General features: G+C 37.9%; 1 protein-coding gene across 8 annotated transcripts in view; it reads left to right on the forward strand.

The window, feature by feature from the left end:
* Positions 1 to 21,353, forward strand: part of PCDH15 (protocadherin related 15) — a 794,976-nt gene that overhangs the window by 535,510 nt on the left and 238,113 nt on the right. For all 8 annotated transcript variants that reach the window (XM_045877695.2, XM_045877694.2, XM_045877690.2 and 5 more), the window contains 2 exons: positions 6,814 to 6,907; positions 16,368 to 16,496. In XM_045877695.2, the coding sequence (XP_045733651.1) occupies positions 6,814 to 6,907; positions 16,368 to 16,496 (223 nt within the window). The remainder of the gene's footprint in view (positions 1 to 6,813; positions 6,908 to 16,367; positions 16,497 to 21,353) is intronic.

Genomic DNA, 21,353 nt, shown 5'->3' on the forward strand with positions numbered 1-21,353 from the left:
GTGTGTACTTTGGAGAACAATGTGCCATTTCTTCTAAATGTGAAACACAGAGTTACCGTATAACCCAGTAATTCTACCCATATCTACTCAAGAAATGAAAACATGGATCCACATGAAAAGTTGTACAAGAATGTACACAGCGGAATTATTTACAATAGCAAAATGTGGAAACCACTGGAATGTCCATCTACAGATGAACAAGGAACAGAACGTGTATCCATACAATTACTTTGTCAGTAAAGGAGAACCTAGTGTCAACGCCTGCTACAGCATAGCTCAGACCTTAGCAACATTGTGCTAGTGGAAGGTCATTCACAAAGGGCAGCACATGGTATGATCCCATTTGTACGAAACGTCCAGAATAGGCAAATCCATAGAGATTTAAAAAAAAAAGTAGATTAGTGGTTGCCTGGGGCTGGGGGTTGGGGATGGGAGAGAACAGGGAGAGACTGCCAGTGGGTGATGCTAATAGTGAAGAGCACGTTCCAGATTTGATTATGGTGATGGTTGGACAACCCTGCAAATATACCAACATTCACTGAATTGTACCCTTTAAGTGGGTGAGTTTGATCATATGGGAGTTATACGTTAATAAAGCTGTTTTTAAAAAAGACAACAGTTGAGCCTTTCCTCTGCCTGAGCAAGCAGGAAGCCCAGCCCTTACTCTCTGCGAAGGATTTCCACTCCTGTGTTTATCTGCTTTTCCCCTGAGGCTGAAAGATTTTTCAACTTCGGGCTGGGAAAGCTGATGAGCCGCCAATTTTTTTTTTTTTAAAGATTTTATTTATTTATTTGAGAGAGAGAGAGAGAGCACAAGTAGGCAGAGAGGCAGGCAGAGGGAGAGGGAGAAGCAGGCTCCCCGCCGAGCAGGGAGCCGGATGTGGGGCTCGATCCCAGGACCCCGGCCGGGATCATGACCTGAGCTGAAGGCAGCCACTTAACCAAATGAGCCACCCAGGCACCCGAGCCCCCAATTTTACCAAAGAAATTCTCCCCCTGTCCTCCTACCCTAGCAAGTGTGTCTCTACTATTTCTCTCCTCTCTGCCTTTGAAACCAATGAGACACCGTTAGGTCCCAGAGATTCCTTCAGGTGTGAAAGATGCCAACGCGGCATCCTCCTTGTCTACACTGACCACAGTTCCTTATACCACAGCTCCTACATCAACTCCTTAAGTGGAGAACGCTTCCAGGACAGCTGGAGGAGGGCACATCCTTGGGAGGATTGCATGATCTCTCTCAATGACCATTCCTGATTCAGGGTCCAGCACGCGAGGTCCGTTGCTTTCTATCCCATGGTCATTTTATGGCAGCCGCTTCATTGCTTTGCTGTCAATATAGTTGCAGGCTATCCTAGACCATTACCACACATTTGAAATGGGGAAAAGTTGAAATTTCAATCCCTTCCCTCTCTGAAACTTCTGGGCTGCCTGTGCAAATTTGCACTACTGCTTCTGTTTAAGTTTTAAGGATTCAAATACTTCAGGTACTCTTTTAGAGAATAACAGAAAAGAAAGAATGGTCTGCCTTATCAGACACTATAATGTATACAAATAATGTTTCTGGTTACATTTTCCTTCTTAGAACAACAAAAAAAGTACATGTTCATTGCTTACTTTAAATATTATATTAATTTATGCTATGATACCAATTTTAGCAATAATCGTCATTACAAAACCATTAGTCTACTTGTTCTATTGAAATAAAACTAGGCCAAAAGTTTTCATAAATCCTTAAAAGAATCAGTAGTAATAAAGAATCATTTCAATGCTAGTTTGGATTTGCAAAATGTTGGATTGTTATCTCATATTAATGTATTGGATTAGTCATATAGCCACAAAAGTAACCCACTCTTTAAAGAAAAGGACTTGTTCCTAAAAATCACAAGCATTTGTCATGAAAATCATACCATATCACCTGTTAAATGGCCAGATCTGTGTGGTTCTGTAACGCACTGCATTATTATAACAACTTTTCATAATGTTTTTGTTGATTTTTGCATATGATACAGCAAATTCATCAAATAGCCACAGATCAGTAAACATTTAAACAAGATGCAAACAACACTTCCTTTCTAGGGTGGTGGCCAAATATTGACGTTTTTTATTTCAGGAGAGTGAGGGATTCCTCTGAATGGAATTGTATACAGGGGATGTGATACAACGCTGAAAGGCTCAAATGCTGAACAGAAGAACCTCAAAGAGTTAGATCTGCCCCTTGTTAGAATTTTATTTGAAAAATTTTCTTTTTATCCTTACTGGCATTTTAATTTTTTTTCTACAAGACTAAATTCAGTTTGACCCTAAATTTAAAGCTTATTAGATTTTTCACATCAGTGTGCATTACACTGAAGATTACATAACATAGAAGAAAATGATACACATTTTCTGTTCTGTCACCCCTACTTTCCAAATCCGAATTCAGATGGAACTACTTTCTCACGCCCTCACCACCTCAGCTCCTGCCACAGTCCTCTTTTCTGAACCTCTGCCAATACCCACCTCACTCTGCCCGTCTGCGTTTGCTAACCACTAATCACTATTTGACACAGAACACCACATCCGACTTGAAGCAATCACACATTTTCAAGTATACTCTAGCCTCTCTAAGTATCATCATGAGGCTTGAAACATGGTGCCCACAGGCAACACGATAAATCTCTCAGACTCAGACACTTGTAAGTGTAAATGATATTAAATCGCAGCCAGTGGGATATATTGACAACGTTTCAAGGAAGCCTAGGGTACAAAGCATGAAACCTGTGCATAATTTCTGTCAGTGACGTGGCTGCTACAATATTTCCTAATCGACAGTGCAATTTGAGAAAGCGGCTACTGGGAGAAGCAGGTTTTAAATGCTAGCAGATTGGTTTGTGTGGACGTAGATAACCTCCTCTACGTTTTAAGTGCATGGCTTAGACAACTTTTGAACACCACTTTCATGGTTAAGTGAAGCAACTCATTGTCTCAAAAAGCTTGATTTTGTCCAGCACCACACATTTCAGAAATACAGCCTTCGAGTTTAGTGAGGGAATTCTGTGTAATCTAATTAATATAAAGGAAGTGAAATTCACATAGCATAAAATTAACCATTTCAAAACAATACAATGGCATTTAGCTGACTCAGGGTTGTACAACAACCCCTTGTCTCTAGGTCCAGAATATCTTTATCACTCCAGAAGGAAACCCAACCCAATAAGCAGCTGCTCCCTATCCGCCCCTCCCCTCACCCCTGGAAACCACCAATTTATGTTCTGCCTCTGTGGATTGATCTATTCTGGATATGTCAAATAAATGGAAGAATATAACAAACGACCTTTTGTGTCTGGCTTTTTTCACTTAGCCTAATGTTTTGAAGCTCAACCATGTGGAAGCATACATCAGTACTTCATTCCTTTTCATACATGCATAATATCTCATTGTTTGTATATACAATTTGTTTATCCATTCATCCATGCATGGACATTTGGGCTGGTTTTCTATGCCTTGGCTATTGTGAATACTGCTACTATGGACACATACGTATGTGCATTTAAGAATCTGATTTCAATTCTTTTGAGTATATTTCCAGAATTGGAATTGCTGGGCCATATTGTAATTTTATGTTTACTTTCTGAGGAACTGCCAAACTGTTTGGACAAGACCATTTTCTATTACCACCAGCACTGTATAAAGGTTCCAATTTCTTTATATCTTTGTCAACATGTTACTTCCCCATTTGTTTTGTTTTGTTAATTATATCCATCCTAGTGGGTGTGAAGTGGTATTTCACTGTAGTTTTGATTTCTATTTCCCTGAAGAGTATCTTTTCATGTACTTGTTTGTCGTGTTTGTATCTTCTTTGGAGAAATATCTTGTTTAAGTCCTTTGACTAATTTTTAATTGGGTCATTTGTACTTTGTTGTTGAGTTTTAAGAGTCCCCAGTACATTTGGTGAGCCAGATTCTTATCAGATATATGAATTGCAAGTATTTTCTCTCATTTTCTAGGGTTTTTTTTTTTTCCACTTTATTTATGATGGCAAAAATTCTTAATTTTGGTGAAGTCCAGTATACCCATTTTTTTCTTTTGCTGCTCATGCCCTTACTGTCCCATTTAAAACCCATTGTCGAATCTAAGATCATGAAGATTTATCCTCGAGTTTTTGTCTAAGTTTCATGGTTTTAGTACTTATATTTAGATTGTTGATCCATTTTGACCTAATTTCTGTATATGGTGTAATAAAATCGTCCAACTTCATTCTTTCACGTGGAGATCTCCAATTGCCCCAGCACCCTTTGAGGAGACAATTCTTTCCCTATTGAATGATCTTGGCATCCTTGTTGAAAATCAGTCAGCCACAGACATATGGGCTTATCTCTGGACTCTCAGTTCTGTTCCATTCCCAAGTATACATGGGTGCTTTTAAGTGCCCCAATTTCCCAAGAAATTCTCTGCCCATCTTTCCTCCCAGGCATCCAACGCTCTCTTGTATACCTCAACTATGATCTTTGCCTCAGATGACTGCAGGTTGTTTCCTGCCTTACAGAGTCTTCCAGAAAAACCCACGGCTTTTCTGCCTCCAGTGAGCTCTGACTTAGGCAAAATAAAGACAAACAGCATGCGTTATTCCTTCCGGCAGCCTCCAGAATGGCAAACACAAGTCTTTGTGAATCAGGGTAGTTCTGCTCCCTCCAGAAACAGGCACCATAGTGTCACACTGGGGATGCTGACGACCATCTTCAAAACCACTGATGTCGCTCCTGTGAGATAGGTTTTCAGTCATGTAAAATTTAAGTAGCACCATTGTTGATGTTTTAACAGAAATGATGCTTACATATTTTTATTATGGGAACTTAGAAGATTTCCTGCATTCCTAAATGCAGCCCCATGTATCCTGGTCTGTAGCTTCCAGCCAGCTCGTAGGAAGACTCACGTTTGCTACTTATTTCTGGAATTTCAGGAAAGCATGCTTGTGTGTACCCATCAACTAGTCTATAAATACCAAAAAAATAGTACCTATTTTTTCTCTCCTTCTCCATTTCCCAAATATCCTGTCTCACTGGCACACATCATCTCAAGCAAAGATCTGTCTCCATGATAAACACCAGACCGTTAAAAATTAGCTGTTTATGTATAATATGGCTCTAAATGGGAATACAATATATATTTCAAGAGATTTTCTAATTTAATGTATAAAGAAGAATATAGAGATTTGAACCTTAAACTGAGGGGGGAAAAAGTGGAAAGCAATAACTCAGTTTTCTTTTTTTCTTTCACTGTACCATGGCTGGGTTTTCAGGTCTCCCATTTCTTAAGTAGCTTATGAATAAGTCTCTGAAGCAATACATGTCTTACTTTTCTCTTGAAGTCATTGTAGAATGAGATTATCTGAACCATCTGCAGTGTGGGAAGTTACTCCAAAAGCCATTGTTATGAACTACTCTGGGAATTGGTTTTCAGTTATTTTGACAGAACATTTAAAAATGTACAAGTCGTAGAGTTTTCCATAGTTCTACCATACATTTAGAACTTTTCAGTCTGTATGATCAACAACACAGTAAAACAGAGTAACTGGGACTCTGACTTTGATTCATTGATGTTGAGTCTCATTACCCAACTACCATGTTTGATGTGAATGGCTTAAATTCTAGTGTAACAATAAAAGCACTTGTATTAAAATGTGAAAGTCTTTTATCAATCAAAAAAGATTGTTTTCATGCTTGAATAAATGTTTTAATGTTTTATTATATTAATATAACTTGTCCACTACAATAGATGTTTTTTAGGACTTTATTAAAATGTCATGTAGGAAATCAGATGGTAATATCTCAGACATAAATGTGGAACTTGTTTTAGAGAGCATTATAAGTGACAAAACTGTTATAAAACAAATTACATTGCAGAAAAAAGGCATAAATACTTGGAGGCATTTATTTTAAATGGTGAAAGGGCATGAAGTAGTATAAAATATTCAAATTATGAGAATTTGTCCAGAGGCTGTTCATCTCCCATTACATAATAAATAAAATTAAGAAACATCTAAATTTCAAAAGAATAACAAAATGATAAAATTGTTAGTGTATCTGACAGAAGTTTGTTTTCATAAACTATAAAATGAGAGAGTGAATGCTCATGAAATTATGTTTTCTTAAATAGGATGTAAAATACACAGTCTGATTTCTCTTTGGAAAATGATATAATGTATTCAGATATTATTATAGAGAATAAAAATAAATGTTACAAAAATAATCACAATATCTATGAGAGTTTTAATATTCCACTGTATATTTTTGAATTTTGTACAATGAGCCTCAATTGTTTTGAAATTAAGAAAGAAGAAAAAAATAGATGTTAATTGCTAATGTTTGTCAAAGATGGGATTCAGATGTTTGCATTTCCAGCATGGATACCTATGTGACAATGAACGGGAATGACAATATATATTAGTTCTAAGAAACCATTCCTTGATTCAAAGGATTATGAAACTGCTAAAGATTAATTGAGTCTTCCAACTTTGACATAATCATAAACAAGATAGATATCTTTCTTCCCAGAATGAATTAAGCACAGTTTTATTTTTCTCCTGGAGGCTGGAGAATCGGTTCGGTTATCTCCTTCAGTTTGGCAATTTTTCATTGTTGCTAAGAAGCTCAACAGCCTTAAAAGCTTTTTTCAATTTTCAACATGAATCTGAGAATCATGCATCTTAAATATTCAGGCTACATTTGCTGAAAGGGAAAAAACAGTGGAAAGTAGTTCCCAATGGGAGAAAGGCTCCCTGTGACTTAAGATCTTTGTGTGTCTTAATCTGTTTTTTGTTTTCTCTGTCACTAGTACTGGGATTCTAACTTTAGGGAAAGCCCTGGACAGGGAGAGCACCGATCGCTACATTCTAATCATCACTGCTTCAGACGGCAGGCCCGATGGGGTGAGTACTCAGCCTGGGGACAATGGGTGGTAAGAACAGAGCTTACCTGGTAGTCTGATGCTCTGAAACAGTGTATCATAATCATGAGTCTGGGAATTAATCTCCTCACCCAGAGCAGCTCCTTAATACTTGGAGTAGTGCTCTTTTAATAGTTGAACCTATATTCTGAATCTGTCAGGGTGGTGGAACTTTTTGACTTGACAGAATAACACACTTGGGATTGGCATTCTTACCCAGCTTATGGGGAAAATGAAATCTAACAGTCTAAAACGCATTCCATGGTGATCATCATCGGCACAACACTCTGAAATGTCTCCTGGCAGTTTTGACTCTGTTGGAACCTGTTCCCTTTCATGTCACTTTGTTGGGGGGCAGAGTGTGGATAGATGTCTTGAAGCACTTAGGAAACCAAGTTGATTGATTCCACAAGTTGTAAGCAGCATTCAGGATCCTGACTAATCCTTGGTGATGGAAGTGGTTTAAATGGGTCCATAATTCCAGAGAGGATAAATGTTATTTTCTCTGCACCAAAAATCAGTTTTAAGAATAAAGAAATTGTTTAGTCATTCTGGAGTGTTTTAAAATCATTTGTATTCTTTTTTTTTTTTTTTTTTAAAGATTTTATTTATTTATTTGACAGAGAGAGAGACACAGCAAGAGAGAGAACACAAGCAGGGGGAGTGGGAGAGGGAGAAGCAGGCTTCCCGCAGAGCAGGGAGCCCAATGCGGGGCTCGATCCCAGGACCCTGGGATCATGACCTGAGCCGAAGGCAGATGCTTAATGACTGAGCCACCCAGGCGCCCCCATTTGACTGTATTCTTTAAACTAACTTGCTTACAACCACTGCTGTTCTAATTTTTTAACATTGTAACATTTCAAATTTTGGTAACAGGTACTAGACTGTTTTGTTGTTGTTGTTGTTTTGTTGTTTTGTTTTTTTACCATTTCTATGATGCAAAGTAGTTTTTTCTTTAGTCAAATGCTTATGGACCAACTCACTGTTCTCTGGAAATAATTTCAAATTCAGTTTAGGAGTCTAAGCAAGGCTCACCCAGTTAAAATAGTAACATGGCCCCACATGACTTGAAATGACTTGTTTGATCTGTATGATAGATTGGCTGGGGGTGTATACTTGAGGAGGATTGCTCAGAAAATCTTACCATGATAAAAACATATAAACTGAGGCACTTGGGCGGCTCAGTCGGTTAAGCGTCAGCCTTCAGCTCAGGTCGTGCTCCTAGGATCCTGGGATCGAGCCCTGTGTTGGGCTCCCTGCTCAGTTGGGAGTTTGCTCTTCCCTATCCCTCTCCCCCTACTCATGCTCTCTCTTTCTCCCTCTCTCTCTCTCAAACAAATAAATAAAATCTTAAAAACAAAACAAAGCATATAGACTTGCTACCCGGACACTTTTATTACTTTAATTAAAAGTTAGAAAAATAGATAATTAATTAAATTTGATAAAACTGCCCATAATAAACCATTTACCATTGCTCAAACATTAGGTAAAACAGTTACATGTAGAAAATAAAATATACAGAACAATCTGAGTAAATAGTGGGGCCAGTAGAAGGTACTTAGATGTGTGAAGAAAAATAAAACTCAGATTGATTTTATATATGCAGCATCCCTGATTAAGAGTGTGCCTGTGTTAGATCTATGTAAAGAATTCGATGCAGCGCTCAAGAAGAAAATGAAAGAATCTGACGTGTTGAAGATTAACTGGTAACTTGTCTAGAAGATAATGAGAGGGGACCTGAGGAGGAGAAGGCATTATTCAGTATGGAGGAAGGGGTGTCAATAATGTAAAATAAATGAGTAGAAGTAAAATAAATGAGTGGCATTCAGGTCAGTCATTAGGATAGAAAAAAATCATTAGGATTAAAAAAAAGAAAACAATACACAGCTTTGGAAGATGTCACATTACAAATCAGATATTAATGGCAGTGGTTTAGGTAGGACCCTTTAAATCTGGTCTTAACAATAATTTCTTAGACAAGAGAACAGATGGGAAAAAATAGTATATTAAGATATCTGACATAATCTCAATCTACTAATTATGGGTTTGCCCACATCCAAAACTGAGAATAAATTCTGGGTTAATTTCTTCTAGAGCATTTTTTTTTTCCAGTTACTTACTTGGGTATCTCAGTCCCCTTGGCCAGGGGTCACAGCATTTTTCGTCCCCACCCCTCACCACCGCAGCCCCCCTGTTTTCATTCCTAGGATCAGTAAGGTCTCCTTCAGCTTTAAAATTCTAACCCTCTTAAGTAAATGTGTTTTATTTTCAAAATTTGTATTGAGAATATCAGTAGAGAAAGGAACATTTAAGTTTCAAATAAAAGCTTCTTTAGCTAATTCCATTATTTACGTAATTTTAGGGATGAACATCTATGTGGGCACATATTGTGGGTTCCTGAAGGAGAAAGTGATAACACAATCACTACAATGTTGTGTTGTGACATGCTTTTCTTATCTACACATGTAAACTTATTTCCTTTGTAAAGTTATGGTAAAATTAACCTTTTAACCCTAATGATTATGGTTTTGAAGAAAGATATTTAATGAACACAGACCCCAGGTCTATACATTCTTCTTAAATCAAAATTATTACCAGCAATTTGTGTGAAACAGATTGCGAAGATATAATTTGATAATTTCATCATGGAAAACCACCTCCCCTACCACCCCCAAAATATGTTTAAGGGAAAAGAGAGCTAATGTTCTATTGCTCATTGCTAATGTTTTTGTAGACAAAGTTGAAAAAATGTTATTGATGTTCTTGGTTTTTTTTCCATTCTCTAAATCAACTTTGTCAATAGTAGCTGAAAAAAACCTATACAAGTTAAATATCTCATTATTATAAATATTTAGATTTCTTCAGCTATCATGAATACAGATAAACTCATACTTTCTAGAATTAAATAGTTATTTACACTTACTTGGAATTCTTTGCAAATCTATAAAGTTGAAAATTCCTTAAGAAAGCTTCCACCATGTTTTATTCCAATATTTTCACATTTTAGCTGAAAAGACTTCGAAATTTTTGTATATCATATACTTTTTATAAGCAGCTACATTTTACCTTATAATAATAGCATCTAGGATAGCTCCCAAATGCATTTTTTCAAGGAATATACACGCAAATTCTTTTCAGAAGCGTCTTTGTAACATTATTTACTTCTAAGCTAAACTAAGTCCAACCAATCTGAACTAAAAATACATTTTATTGGAAAATTTTATTGGAAAATCTGGGCAAACCTTATTATGTTTATGGATATAATTTGATCCACAGGGAGGAAGAAGTTTTCCTCGACCCTCGCTTAAGGTCCCTGGCTGGGTCTGAAAATTAAAGTGACAAAGACAGATTAAGAGGAGAAAGCATACAAATTTATATAAGTTTTACATGATGTTTTAGCCCCCATAAAGAAATGAAGACCCAAAGAATCGGCAAAACCTACTTTCTTTCGAAGTAGGGGAAAGGGAGAGAGGCAGGTGTGGGAAGGCAACTAAACTCTGTTGGGAGGCTAAAGGGAGGTGTGAATTATTTTAACAAGGTCTGCTTGTATAGAATTCTCTCTCTCTCAACCTCTTGTGCTTGTTGATAATAAAAATGTTACCTTCCTTCTGATACAGGGAGTCCATCTTTCACATGGGAATGTAATATCCTGCTTTTATGAAAAAGAAGGAAGGACTGAGTATTTTTCCTGTATTTGCTATTTTTTCAAGTGCCTTTCATTCAAAGGAGTCAGTTTAGCAAAGTGGCATATTTTGCGGTGATGTTCTCTGAACTCCTTCAACAAGCAGTGGTAGGGATAGCCTTTAGAAGCTGGCTGTAAGAGGAAGCCAAACAGCAGGGGCTTAAACAAAGCAGGGTTTGTTTGTCTCACATATAAAGAAACATAGGGGTGGACAGGAAGGGCTCAGGCAGGGGCTCCTGCTGTCTCTTACCCACTTTGCCATTTATCCTGTGTTTGCTTTCTTCCTCAGTCTACTTACCTAATGGGTTTACAATGACTAATGCAACTCTAGGCATCTGCTCTGCTTTGCAGAGAGGCAAAGAAGAGTCTGCCCTTTTCTCTACCTGAACTAGAGCTCTTTCAGAGACCACACCTGGCATAACGCTTCTTAGATCTTATTATCCACACTGGGCTGAAAGATAAGGAGTAAGTAGGGCTTTGTGGATTGTAGTTGTCTATAAAACAATAGCACAGCAAAATATATGCATATGCAAATCACAGTGAAAAATATAAATATGCAAAGAGAAGTCAGGATTTTCTCTTTCTTTTTTTTTAAACAAATTTATCAGTTGTCATTTCCCAATGGGGAAGCATTCCTATTCAAAATACAGAGTTGGGGGTGCCTGGGTGGCTCAGTCCTTAAGCGTCTGCCTTCGGCTCAGGTCATGATCCCGGGGTCCTGGGATCGAGCCCCGTATTGGGCTCCCTGCTCTGCGGGAAGCCTGCTTCTCCCTCTCCCACTCCCCCTGCCTGTGTTCCCTCTCTCGCTGTGTCTCTCTCTGTCAAATAAATAAAATCTTTGAAAAAAATAAAAAAATAAAAAAAACAAAGTTGTTCTGTAGTGTGGATATTTCTGACCAGATTTCCATGAGTTCAGCAATATGGTTTTCATTCTTGAACTATATGATAGATAACTTGATTATATCATGGTTTTTGCTCTCAGTAAAATTTTCTAGAATTCCTAGCTTGACTTCCTCGATTATGGCTTTCATAGTGAATACTGGTAATGTCTTATGATTCCGGATTGGCAGGAAACTTAGCGTCTAAGCTTGGGCCTTGAACTGACATTATTCCCTGAATGTCTTTTATTTTATTTTATTTCATTTTTAAAGATTTTATTTATTTATTTGACAGAGAGAGAGGAGCACAAACAGGCAGAGAGGCAGGGAGAGGGAGAAGCAGACTCTCCGCTAAGGAGGGAGCCCAATGCATGGCTCGATCCCAGGACCCTGAGATCGTGACCTGAGCCAAAGGGAGATGCTTAACTGAGCCACCCAGGTACCCCCCTGAATGTCTTTTAAATGTGACAATATAAATAAGCAATTAGAATCTAGAAGCTGAACATTTAACTGTTTAGTCAAACTATAGGAAACATTAACAAGAGAAAAAAATATATGAGAAGAATTGTGGGTGAAATGCAAATAACTGAATTTCAATATAGCTCATTTAATAAAATTTTAGAACAGAATAATGATACATATATATATAAATACATATATATATGTTTTTTTAAACAAAACTGCATATATATATATTTTTTTTTTTAAACAAAACTTTTATTTGGGTGTATACTCTTATAAGAAGAAATGACCATGTAATTTTAAAAGAGAATGAGCTACTTGTTCATTCTCTTTGAAAAGCATAGATTTATATTTCTCATTTTTGGGAATAAAATACTGACATTTTAGTGTTTTCTGAAATAAATCTTCCAGAAGTTTGATTTTTTTTAAATTGTGAGATAATCTGTGAAGTTCTACTAGTCTCTGCTATGTTTATATTATATATAATAAATTATATTACATATTATTACAATATAGATATTTATAAAGTATATACTCTCCTCACACTGCACTCAGATATGCACAGAATTAAAAGCTCCTTTTTTTAAATCCCTAATCTAATCTTCCTGAGTCCACTCTGCTGCCTAGATAGTAATATGTCCCTGGGCTGGGTCGGGTCACACTTCACTTGCTTGAAACAACATCCCAACCTCTTTTGTTTTAACCACTCTTGTCAAGGTAAACATGTACTCACCAGTGAAGCTGCTCTTCTCTCTTGCCTACCCTCATCCTAAAATTGTACAGATGCAGGGTGTGCTTAATAGTTCTTGAGGTCATAGTAGTTTATGAAAATAAATGTGAGGGGCACCTGGGTGGCTCAGTTGGTTAAGCGTCTCCCTTCGGCTCAGGTCATGATCTCAGAGTCCTGGGATCGATCCCCGCATTGGGCTCCCTGCTCAGCGGGGAGTCTGCTTCTCCCTCGCCCACTCCCCCTGCTTGTGTTCCCTCTCTCACTCTGTCTCTCTCTGTCAAATAAATAAATAAAATCTTAAAAAAGTAAATAAATTTGTATTCAAATGGTCTGCTACAACAGAAATATCTGCTTGCATTGTTGAGAATTTAATACATATTGTGAGGATTTATCCATGATTTAAAAGAAAATAAAATCTATGACGTTATAATTAAAATAACTAATGACCCCAAAAGTGATAATTTATGGAATATAGTACTAAACTGCAAGTACTTCCAGCTAGTAGAATTGTAATTTGATACAACTTTTGAGAAAATAAGCAGTAAGACAAATTCTCTTAATGGGAAACAGGTAGCTTTGCACTAATCAGGTTTATTAGTTTGGTATCTTAGCTTTTTTATTTAATTGGCATAATATAAATCGATTTTTAAAATTAATTATGAACATATGTTAGCCGACATATTGTTCTTTTTATTAACTTTACTTAAAATGACCTGAGCTGATAGTCTAAGTAGGCAACCTTAACCAACTGAAAATCTGTTCTTGATATGATACAAAATTCCTCTAGGGCACAGATCCATATTGAAGCAGTGTCACCATCTTTCTGAACCAATCAAAAATATTTACATAATTGTGCTTTACAACTAACTAATCTACAACTATTTCAGGAGATTTAAATGAATAGAGTCAATAGGTCTAATGTGTAGCCTGGGCACTTGTAATGATTAATCAAGTGATTCTGATGCAAGTGGTCTCTAGACTACTTTTCAAGAAATACGTAAGTTGGAAATTATTCTATGTGTTCATAGTTTTTATTCCTCATGTCATATACAATTACTAAGATGTGGAGAAATACATCTATACATAAATTTCAGCCCCTATTAGCACAAAAATGGTTGATTTGTCCTTTAACTTTTCAGATTACTTAGTGATCCAGCTCTCTTCTGTCTTACCTAGCTATAGTCCATAGTTTTTGACTGAGGACCGAAACAGTCTGAAAACATCACACACTATAGGGTCAAGAGTGGGAATTGTAAAAAATAGGATGGAAACCCATCTAGTAGATTGACAGGGAAGTGCAGACAGGCTGCCATAAAGAGGGTCAGACAATTTGAAGGAAAGTCAGCAGACTCTAGTGTGGCTACTCTTAGATTTTGACTCCAGGCTGTCAATTTTAACGTTTTGTTCACCTTCAGGCAAATTGAGAACTACTGCTCCTGTAAAAACATCCTTTTACTGGTTTTAACTCACACAACTTTTAGAGAAATAACATTTGTTTAACTGTTTTGTTGTTGTCGTTGTTATAAAAGCAATGTAGCCTTGTTGGAGAAAATGTGAAAAATACATAAAAGTTAAAATAAGCAAATTAAATTTTCTGTATTTCATCTAATCAGAAAATGTTCGAATTTATACAGAACCACATATATCTAATACAAGTGTGTTTGTGCTCATGCATCTTTTAAATTACACGGTTTCATGAAGATATGCACGCAGAAGAATGCACAAACTTTAATTGTGCAGCTTAATAAATTTTCACATAGTGAACACATCTATGTAATCAATATTTAGAATAAGAAACTGAAATCAGTTAGCAGCCCAAGAGCCCAGCCTTATGATTGCGCTAGTCCCAGACCCCTTCTTCATAAGGTGATCCCTATTCTGACTTCTATCACAATGAAGACACTGTGCCAATCTTTGAAATGTATACACTTGGAATCATATAGTATGTGCTACTTTGTGTCTAACTTCTTACCCTCAACCTTATGTTCTTGAAATTCATCCCTGTGGGTACTTGTAACCATGCTCTGTTCATTCTCAGTATTATATATTATTGCACTGTGCACATCAAACCATCTACTACTGGTGGACATTTAGGTTGTTTCCAGGTTTTGACTACATAATACTGTTCTGGTCACCCTTGGCATGCCTTTAAATAAAATTTTTATTGGGCTTTTCAATATAGAAATATGTAAAAATCATACTGAATAGCTGTATGAATTTTCACAGATTAAGCCCATCAATGTAGCCAGGACACAAATAGAGAAAGAACCCATTATGAATACCCAAGAATTCCCTGCTATGCATGGTGATTTTTAAATGACTGCTGGATATTGCATGTGGAAAAATTATAAAAGCTTGCAGTAAAGTCATATTGCTCAAAAGAGTATATACTTTTGCTTCTGTTAAAATAGGGACAGACAGCCTTAATTCAATTGGAGTTTCAGCTTTGGGTTTTAGTCAAAGTGAGGTAAGGTCTAGACCCCATGCACCATTACTAATAGAGTGTACAACGTCAATGATCCCAATAAGAAAGACAAGGACAAGTCATTTACCAGGTCCTTGCCTCCTCGGTCACTAGGAAATCCAGTGTTTGACCCCTCAGCCCATGACGGCTGCAGGATCTCCCCAGATTCATTCCCTCTGAGCCAAGCGTTGGTGCACCCCACATCACGTACAATCAGGACAAATTGTGTCGGTATTTTTTAAAACAAAAGTTGGGTAATTATTTCATCTTCCATATTTCTCCTACTTTTTAATTTACATCTTGTCACATATGTAGTATCATCGCCTGATGGATTTTTCATTTTCCATCCAAGGGCCCTTTCTTTCTCTGATTCTGGCCCTAGGCTTCTGTAATGTGCCCCACACTATCACAGAGCTGGGTGCAGGGCAGGTGCTGCTTCTCAGGCTTTGATTAGAAAGAACAGTTTCCAGCCTGACTCACATCTGAAGATGTTCCTTGATTTTGCAAAAGTTGTTGACCTACGTAACAGTCTCTGGTTGCAGCAGGCCAAGGGTTGACCTTTGAACCAGGTAGCACATACTACTTTAAGTGTACCTGCTTACCACGTCCTTGGGCTGTATGACCATAAAGTAATCAGTTAACTAGTGATACGTGGTGCTCAAACTCTCGGTGTAGAGGTGAACCCAGAAAATGATGAATGTAGTATTTTCTGACAGCATTTACTTACCTGAAAATACCCATTTGATGCACTGTGCTCTTTGATAGGACACCATTTTTATTTTTACACAGTGTGAAATGTAAGTGATATAAACTAGAGAAATGTTATATTTCAGAGAAAAACAGGTACATGTGTGTATAAACAAAAGCTTGCCACCCATAAAATGTGAACAAGATAAAGGTAAAATCACTTTCTCAAAGTAAGCCTCCAGGAAATATTTGACATTTTCAAGAAGATGTTTGCCCTGTAGTATCATCATTTGTTTTCTCCATCTGTTTTTTTGAAATGCTTGAATATTGCAAACCTCCTGGGTTTTTTTTTGTTTTTTTTCTTTTTTCTTTTTTGGAAAGCTAAGCAGTAAGAATAGCAACGAGATACTTTGGATTTTAGTTGGAGTGAGGCAAGGTCTCGCTCTATTTCAGACAGACAAACTCCAAGATGACCAATGAGATGACATCAACATGAAAATAACTTCTTTCATATTTAGTCCTTCTTTTTTCTCCTTTAAGACCTCTACTGCTACCGTAAATGTGGTGGTGACAGATGTCAATGACAATGCACCAGTGTTCGACCCCTTTCTGCCTAGAAACCTGTCTGTGGTGGAGGAAGAAACCAATGCCTTTGTGGGCCAAGTACGGGTAAGTGGAAGATATATATTAAATGTATTTTTTTGTTGAATACGTTTCTCACATCTTAATTTTGAAAGGAGATTCAGCTAATGCAATGTGAGGTGGGCCATCAGAATTATTGAAGGTGATCAGTGAGTGAGATCACTTGGGTATAAGGCAAAACAGAATAAAGTGCATTCATTCTCAGTCACAGTGCTGGATACTCTTCAAGATTTTTTGTTTTGTTTTGTTTTTCATAAATCACCTTGTGTCCATTTGGATTTCACTTATTAAGCTTGTTGATTCATATTTGTGACCCTTAAGTGCTTTGAACATTGATTCATTGGAAGGGTATTCTTTTCTTATTTAATATATATTTTTATTTTCTGAAATTATAATAAGGTATCTGTAGAGAAATATGTAATTAGCTATATCATTAAGTGTGAATTTGTAAGTGCATACCTCAGAATACAGATGTTTAGAGGTATATTCATCTGGTTGTGTAAACATCTATATAGTGTTTGCTTTGTACCCATATTTCACACACACACCTCTTGCCCAGTGTGCTCTCCTGATCCTAAGACTGGACATATAAGCCAGTTTCTCTAATTCCTTTGATGAATAATCCCATTTTTCTTATAGAAAGCATAGTATTTCCTCAGTTGGGCCATTCTTGGTCTTGAACATGGTGGATGGTTTAGAAGCCATAAGCTGAGGGCGAATTTTGAGGAAGGCACACATATTTCACAGTATCTACCTGAGATGAGGCATCTGTGTGAACCACAGGCAAGGAGAGAACCCTTCTCTCTCAAGGAGTGGGTCATCCAAATGTATGAGTCCAGACATCAGGAACCCACCCTTTCCCTGTTAAAGCTTTAAGTCTTGAATAGAAGTTTTGCTGGTGCTTTGAAGCAAGCCTTCTCTACAAGACAGCTGCTCTTCCAGTCAGACAAAGGTCTGGTGTTCAGTCCAGTTTCCTCTCTGGCTGCAGAAGGGGAGGTCCTCTCTAAATGTTAAAGGCAGAGACCTCTGCCTTCCATACCATGCCCTGAGATTTTGCTGGTCAGCGTGAGCTCATCAGTTTTTTCCCTCAGAGCTCTGACAATACTTAAAACAGCTCCATAGTCATTATCATCATCATTGTCACTCTGTCTCTCAAATCCCAGAGAGAGAGATTGCATAGGGCATACATTCCCTCATGCCTTGATGCTCCCCAGCTCACCACAGGGAAGAGGATTAGTCATCGACCTGCTGCAACAAACTACAGAGTCTTGATGCCACGTAGCCAGCAAGCCATCCAACTCCAGAACCCTGTGTAGTAATACCTCCTGTGTCACAACTTTTACTGTGGACTCTATAAGAGGAGACCTGTGGACAAAAAATTGAGGAAGAAATCATTTTGGAGAAGTTCAAGTGATACTCACAGACAAGTAGGAAGTGATGCAGGGAAAAGACAGCTGCTAATGAAGGGACAGCTACTAAACCAGTCATTAGAAAGACTGGAGCTCAATCCCAAGGGCGAACCTAGGAAATTCTGCAAACACATGTCCCAGAATTATTGATGCTGAGAAGTGATGGGACTGGCAAATTCGTGCACAAAATCCTGAGATTCCTTGGTCACTGATACTGTGGAGGAGGGTATTTTTGGTACTTCCTGCCTCCAGAGCAAGCAAGCAGCCAGCTCTCTGCCATGTGGATACAAGGGCATTGGATCAGACTGTATAGATACCAGCAGATGGAAGTCAGTCAGAAAGTATACATGTTCCAAGGGACAGACATGGGGCACTGACAGTGTCTATTACAGCAAGCAAACAAGGTGGTAAAATCTGAGTGGCATGTGCAGAAAACACAGAAAAGGAGTTGGTGCTAAAGTTGGCTCATGAAGGATGAATATTGGTGAGAAGAAAATTGGGAGGTGTTGGAAGCGGTCTAGCACGTGATTGCATGAAAAAAGCACAGACACAGAGCATAGGACAGGTCATATTACAGCAAGTGTGCCAAGTTATAAACATTTCTCTGTGCATGTTGGAGAAGGTGCTGGTGGGGAGGATCCCTGGAGGATCTGACGTATGGCATCACTAGATTTTTATTATAAAGATTACTCCTGAGTAGATTGTGATGGGAGATTCTACATCCAGAAAGCTGGATCAGAAGGTAATTATAATAGCCCAGATATAGAGGCCTGAGCTATTATGATAGTCTAGTCATAATGATGATTAAAAATCTGGGCATCTGGATGGCTGAGTGGGTTAAGCATCTGCCTTCGGCTCAGGTCGTGATCTCAGGATCCTGGGATCGAGTCCCGCATCGGGCTCCCTGCTCAGCGGGGAGTCTTCTTCTCCCAATGCCTCCACCCCTCCCCACCATTTGTGCTCTCTCTCTCTCTCTCAAATAAATAAATAAAAAATCTTTAAAAAATACCATTACAGTTGTCACTCTAGTTGCCCCATTGATGAACACTGAAAAGTCTGTTTAGTCACATCTACCAACTGCTCAGATAAACAGGTATTGAAATCATTTAGGAAAATTATCTTTTCCATTTATCTTAATTTACTTAGCACTGGAGCAATAAAACCCATATGGAATATATAATCAATAATATGTAGGGTGCCTGGGTGGCTCAGATGGTTAAGCGTCTCCCTTCAGCTCAGGTCATGATCCCAGGGTCCTGGGATTGAGTCCCGCATCAGGCTTCCTGCTCAGTGCAGAGCCTGCATCTCCCTCTCCCTCTGCCATTCCTTCTGCTTGTGCTCTTCTGTCTATCTCTCTGTCAAATAAATAAATAAAATCTTTAAAAAAAAATATGTAAGTAGACATTAACATAATGATTAATTATTAGTTATTTTTACTTTTCCTTTCTCTTTATTATTGTCACTTTTCCTAGTGGTTCTTTGTCTTTGAAGGACTTACAGCATGAAGTTTGTTTCTCTTCTCCTAGTTCTTAAATTAGACGAGAAATGGTCTCTGTAGTTTATTTCAGCATTAAAAATTGAAATATAAACCTTAGCATTCATAATTTGACAAAGCAGTAATGGTCCTGGTCTTTAGGCAATAACATGTTTTCATAAAAAACTAAAATGAGTTTGAAAGTACAAAGGAACACAAAACCATGCAGAGCAGGTGCATCCTACTGATTCTGCTCAGTTCCAGACAAGTTGTAATGTTCAGAGAATGGAATTTTGATGCATCATAATGGTCTCCTGTTGCTACCTAATGATAATTATATAATACATTAATTTCACTAAATGACTCATGCTCTGCTTATAAAATTTAATTTTAATTGTCACCAAAAAACTATTAAGACACACTTAAAACCAAGATACGTATGGTTAGTTATTGCACTGAATTTGAGCTACCTACTTAAGGAGTTTTTGTTGTAATGATGTTTAAGTATGCATAATCCAGTATTTACATGCAAATGCTGAAGGAACTTTTTATTTACTTTCTATGTGTTAAGGTATTGTTGTAGTATCAAACTTTATTAAATAGAGAATACTTCCAAAGCAGTATTTATGGATTATGCAGAGCAGAGGAGTTTTATCAGCATATTAAAAAATAAACTACCAACCAGTAATTTCTGAACATAGAACTCACTACACACAAGTATGATATACCACACTTAACTTTGGAAATCATTTGCATAATTCTCAGAGCAACTTGCTGCAAAAGTATTGTTGGGGTGAAAAGAATGTGTGCAGAATGAAACCTAGCACACACAGTAAGAACACACTCCCTCTCTATGTCATGTGTCCAATGTGCCATCCTGACGATTTCCTAAAGGATGAGGAACGCCACAGAGGACGAAGGCAGCTGTATCAGGGTTCATGGGAAAATGTATTCATCTGCAGTATCTTGACAAATTAGTGAGATTCGAGGTTGAAGAAAAAAAAAAGAAGGAAAAGAAAGATGCCAGGCAGATATGGACTGGCTAGCAATGGTTCATCCTGGTGTGTGAGTCAGGTGGACGAGTTTGGTCCCACCATAAACCCCGGGTCTGCAGAAGCAGAGAATCGTGACACCCCACCCCATTCAACACGGTGCATGCCATTTTCATTCATTTTTTCAAATATTATCTGATGGATTCCACCGTAAGTCTGGGTGTGGAGTGAGGAGGAGATAAAGGGCGGGATCTGCTCAGTAAGCCCTGTCTTCCGCACAGCGTCCCAAAAAGAACTTCTTTGTAGTTGTCCAACAGAATTTAGCATGAGGGAGGATGAGAAGCTGTTTTTGTTCGGCACAGGTGGGTGGCCCAGGAGGTGATTCAATGCGTATTCTGGGAGAGTGGACGTTGAGGGGAGGGGAAACCTTGGAGCTTCCTCCAGCTTTCTGGCCTCCTGGCAGCATCTCGGGGAGGGTTCTTTAGAACCCACAACTCTCCTTAAATTCATCCTCTCTGTTTTTTAGAGTAGCCCTTGGCATCAAAGCCCACACAGATGCAGAGAAGGCATGCTTGGAAACAACCCTGCCTCTTATGTTTAAACCAAGTTCTTAGCAGTGTTTATGATATACAGAGAGCGGCTTCCCGGCCAACTTCCCATCAATGCCTTGTAGAAATTCTTATGCTGAACTGACTTCTTTTAGCTCTAAGTAAGAGAAATAGAGCCCTGAATCAACAAAATGTTCTTCCAGTTCTAAAACAAAAGAGGCTGAATTTATTTAACCTGAAACATAAATGTATTCCCAATGTGAGGTCTGCATGCTAAACTCTGGCTGCTGTAAGTGGTAGTGATTCGGTTTAAACCCTCAGAGTGGTTTTAAAATCATTAGTGAACTTCAGCATTTAGAAGGGTAGGGATGCTATTCATTTAAAAAAGAAATTGGTATTTCCTCCAAATATAGAATTTAATATTAAGCAAAATAAATCTGAACCTCAGTGGTGTGTCTCTG

The sequence above is a fragment of the Mirounga angustirostris genome, unplaced genomic scaffold, assembly GCF_029215605.1.
Source record: "Mirounga angustirostris isolate CCGP_5_RB_7025 unplaced genomic scaffold, mMirAng1.0.hap1 SCAF_6, whole genome shotgun sequence".
In the NCBI taxonomy this organism is placed as follows: domain Eukaryota; kingdom Metazoa; phylum Chordata; class Mammalia; order Carnivora; family Phocidae; genus Mirounga; species Mirounga angustirostris.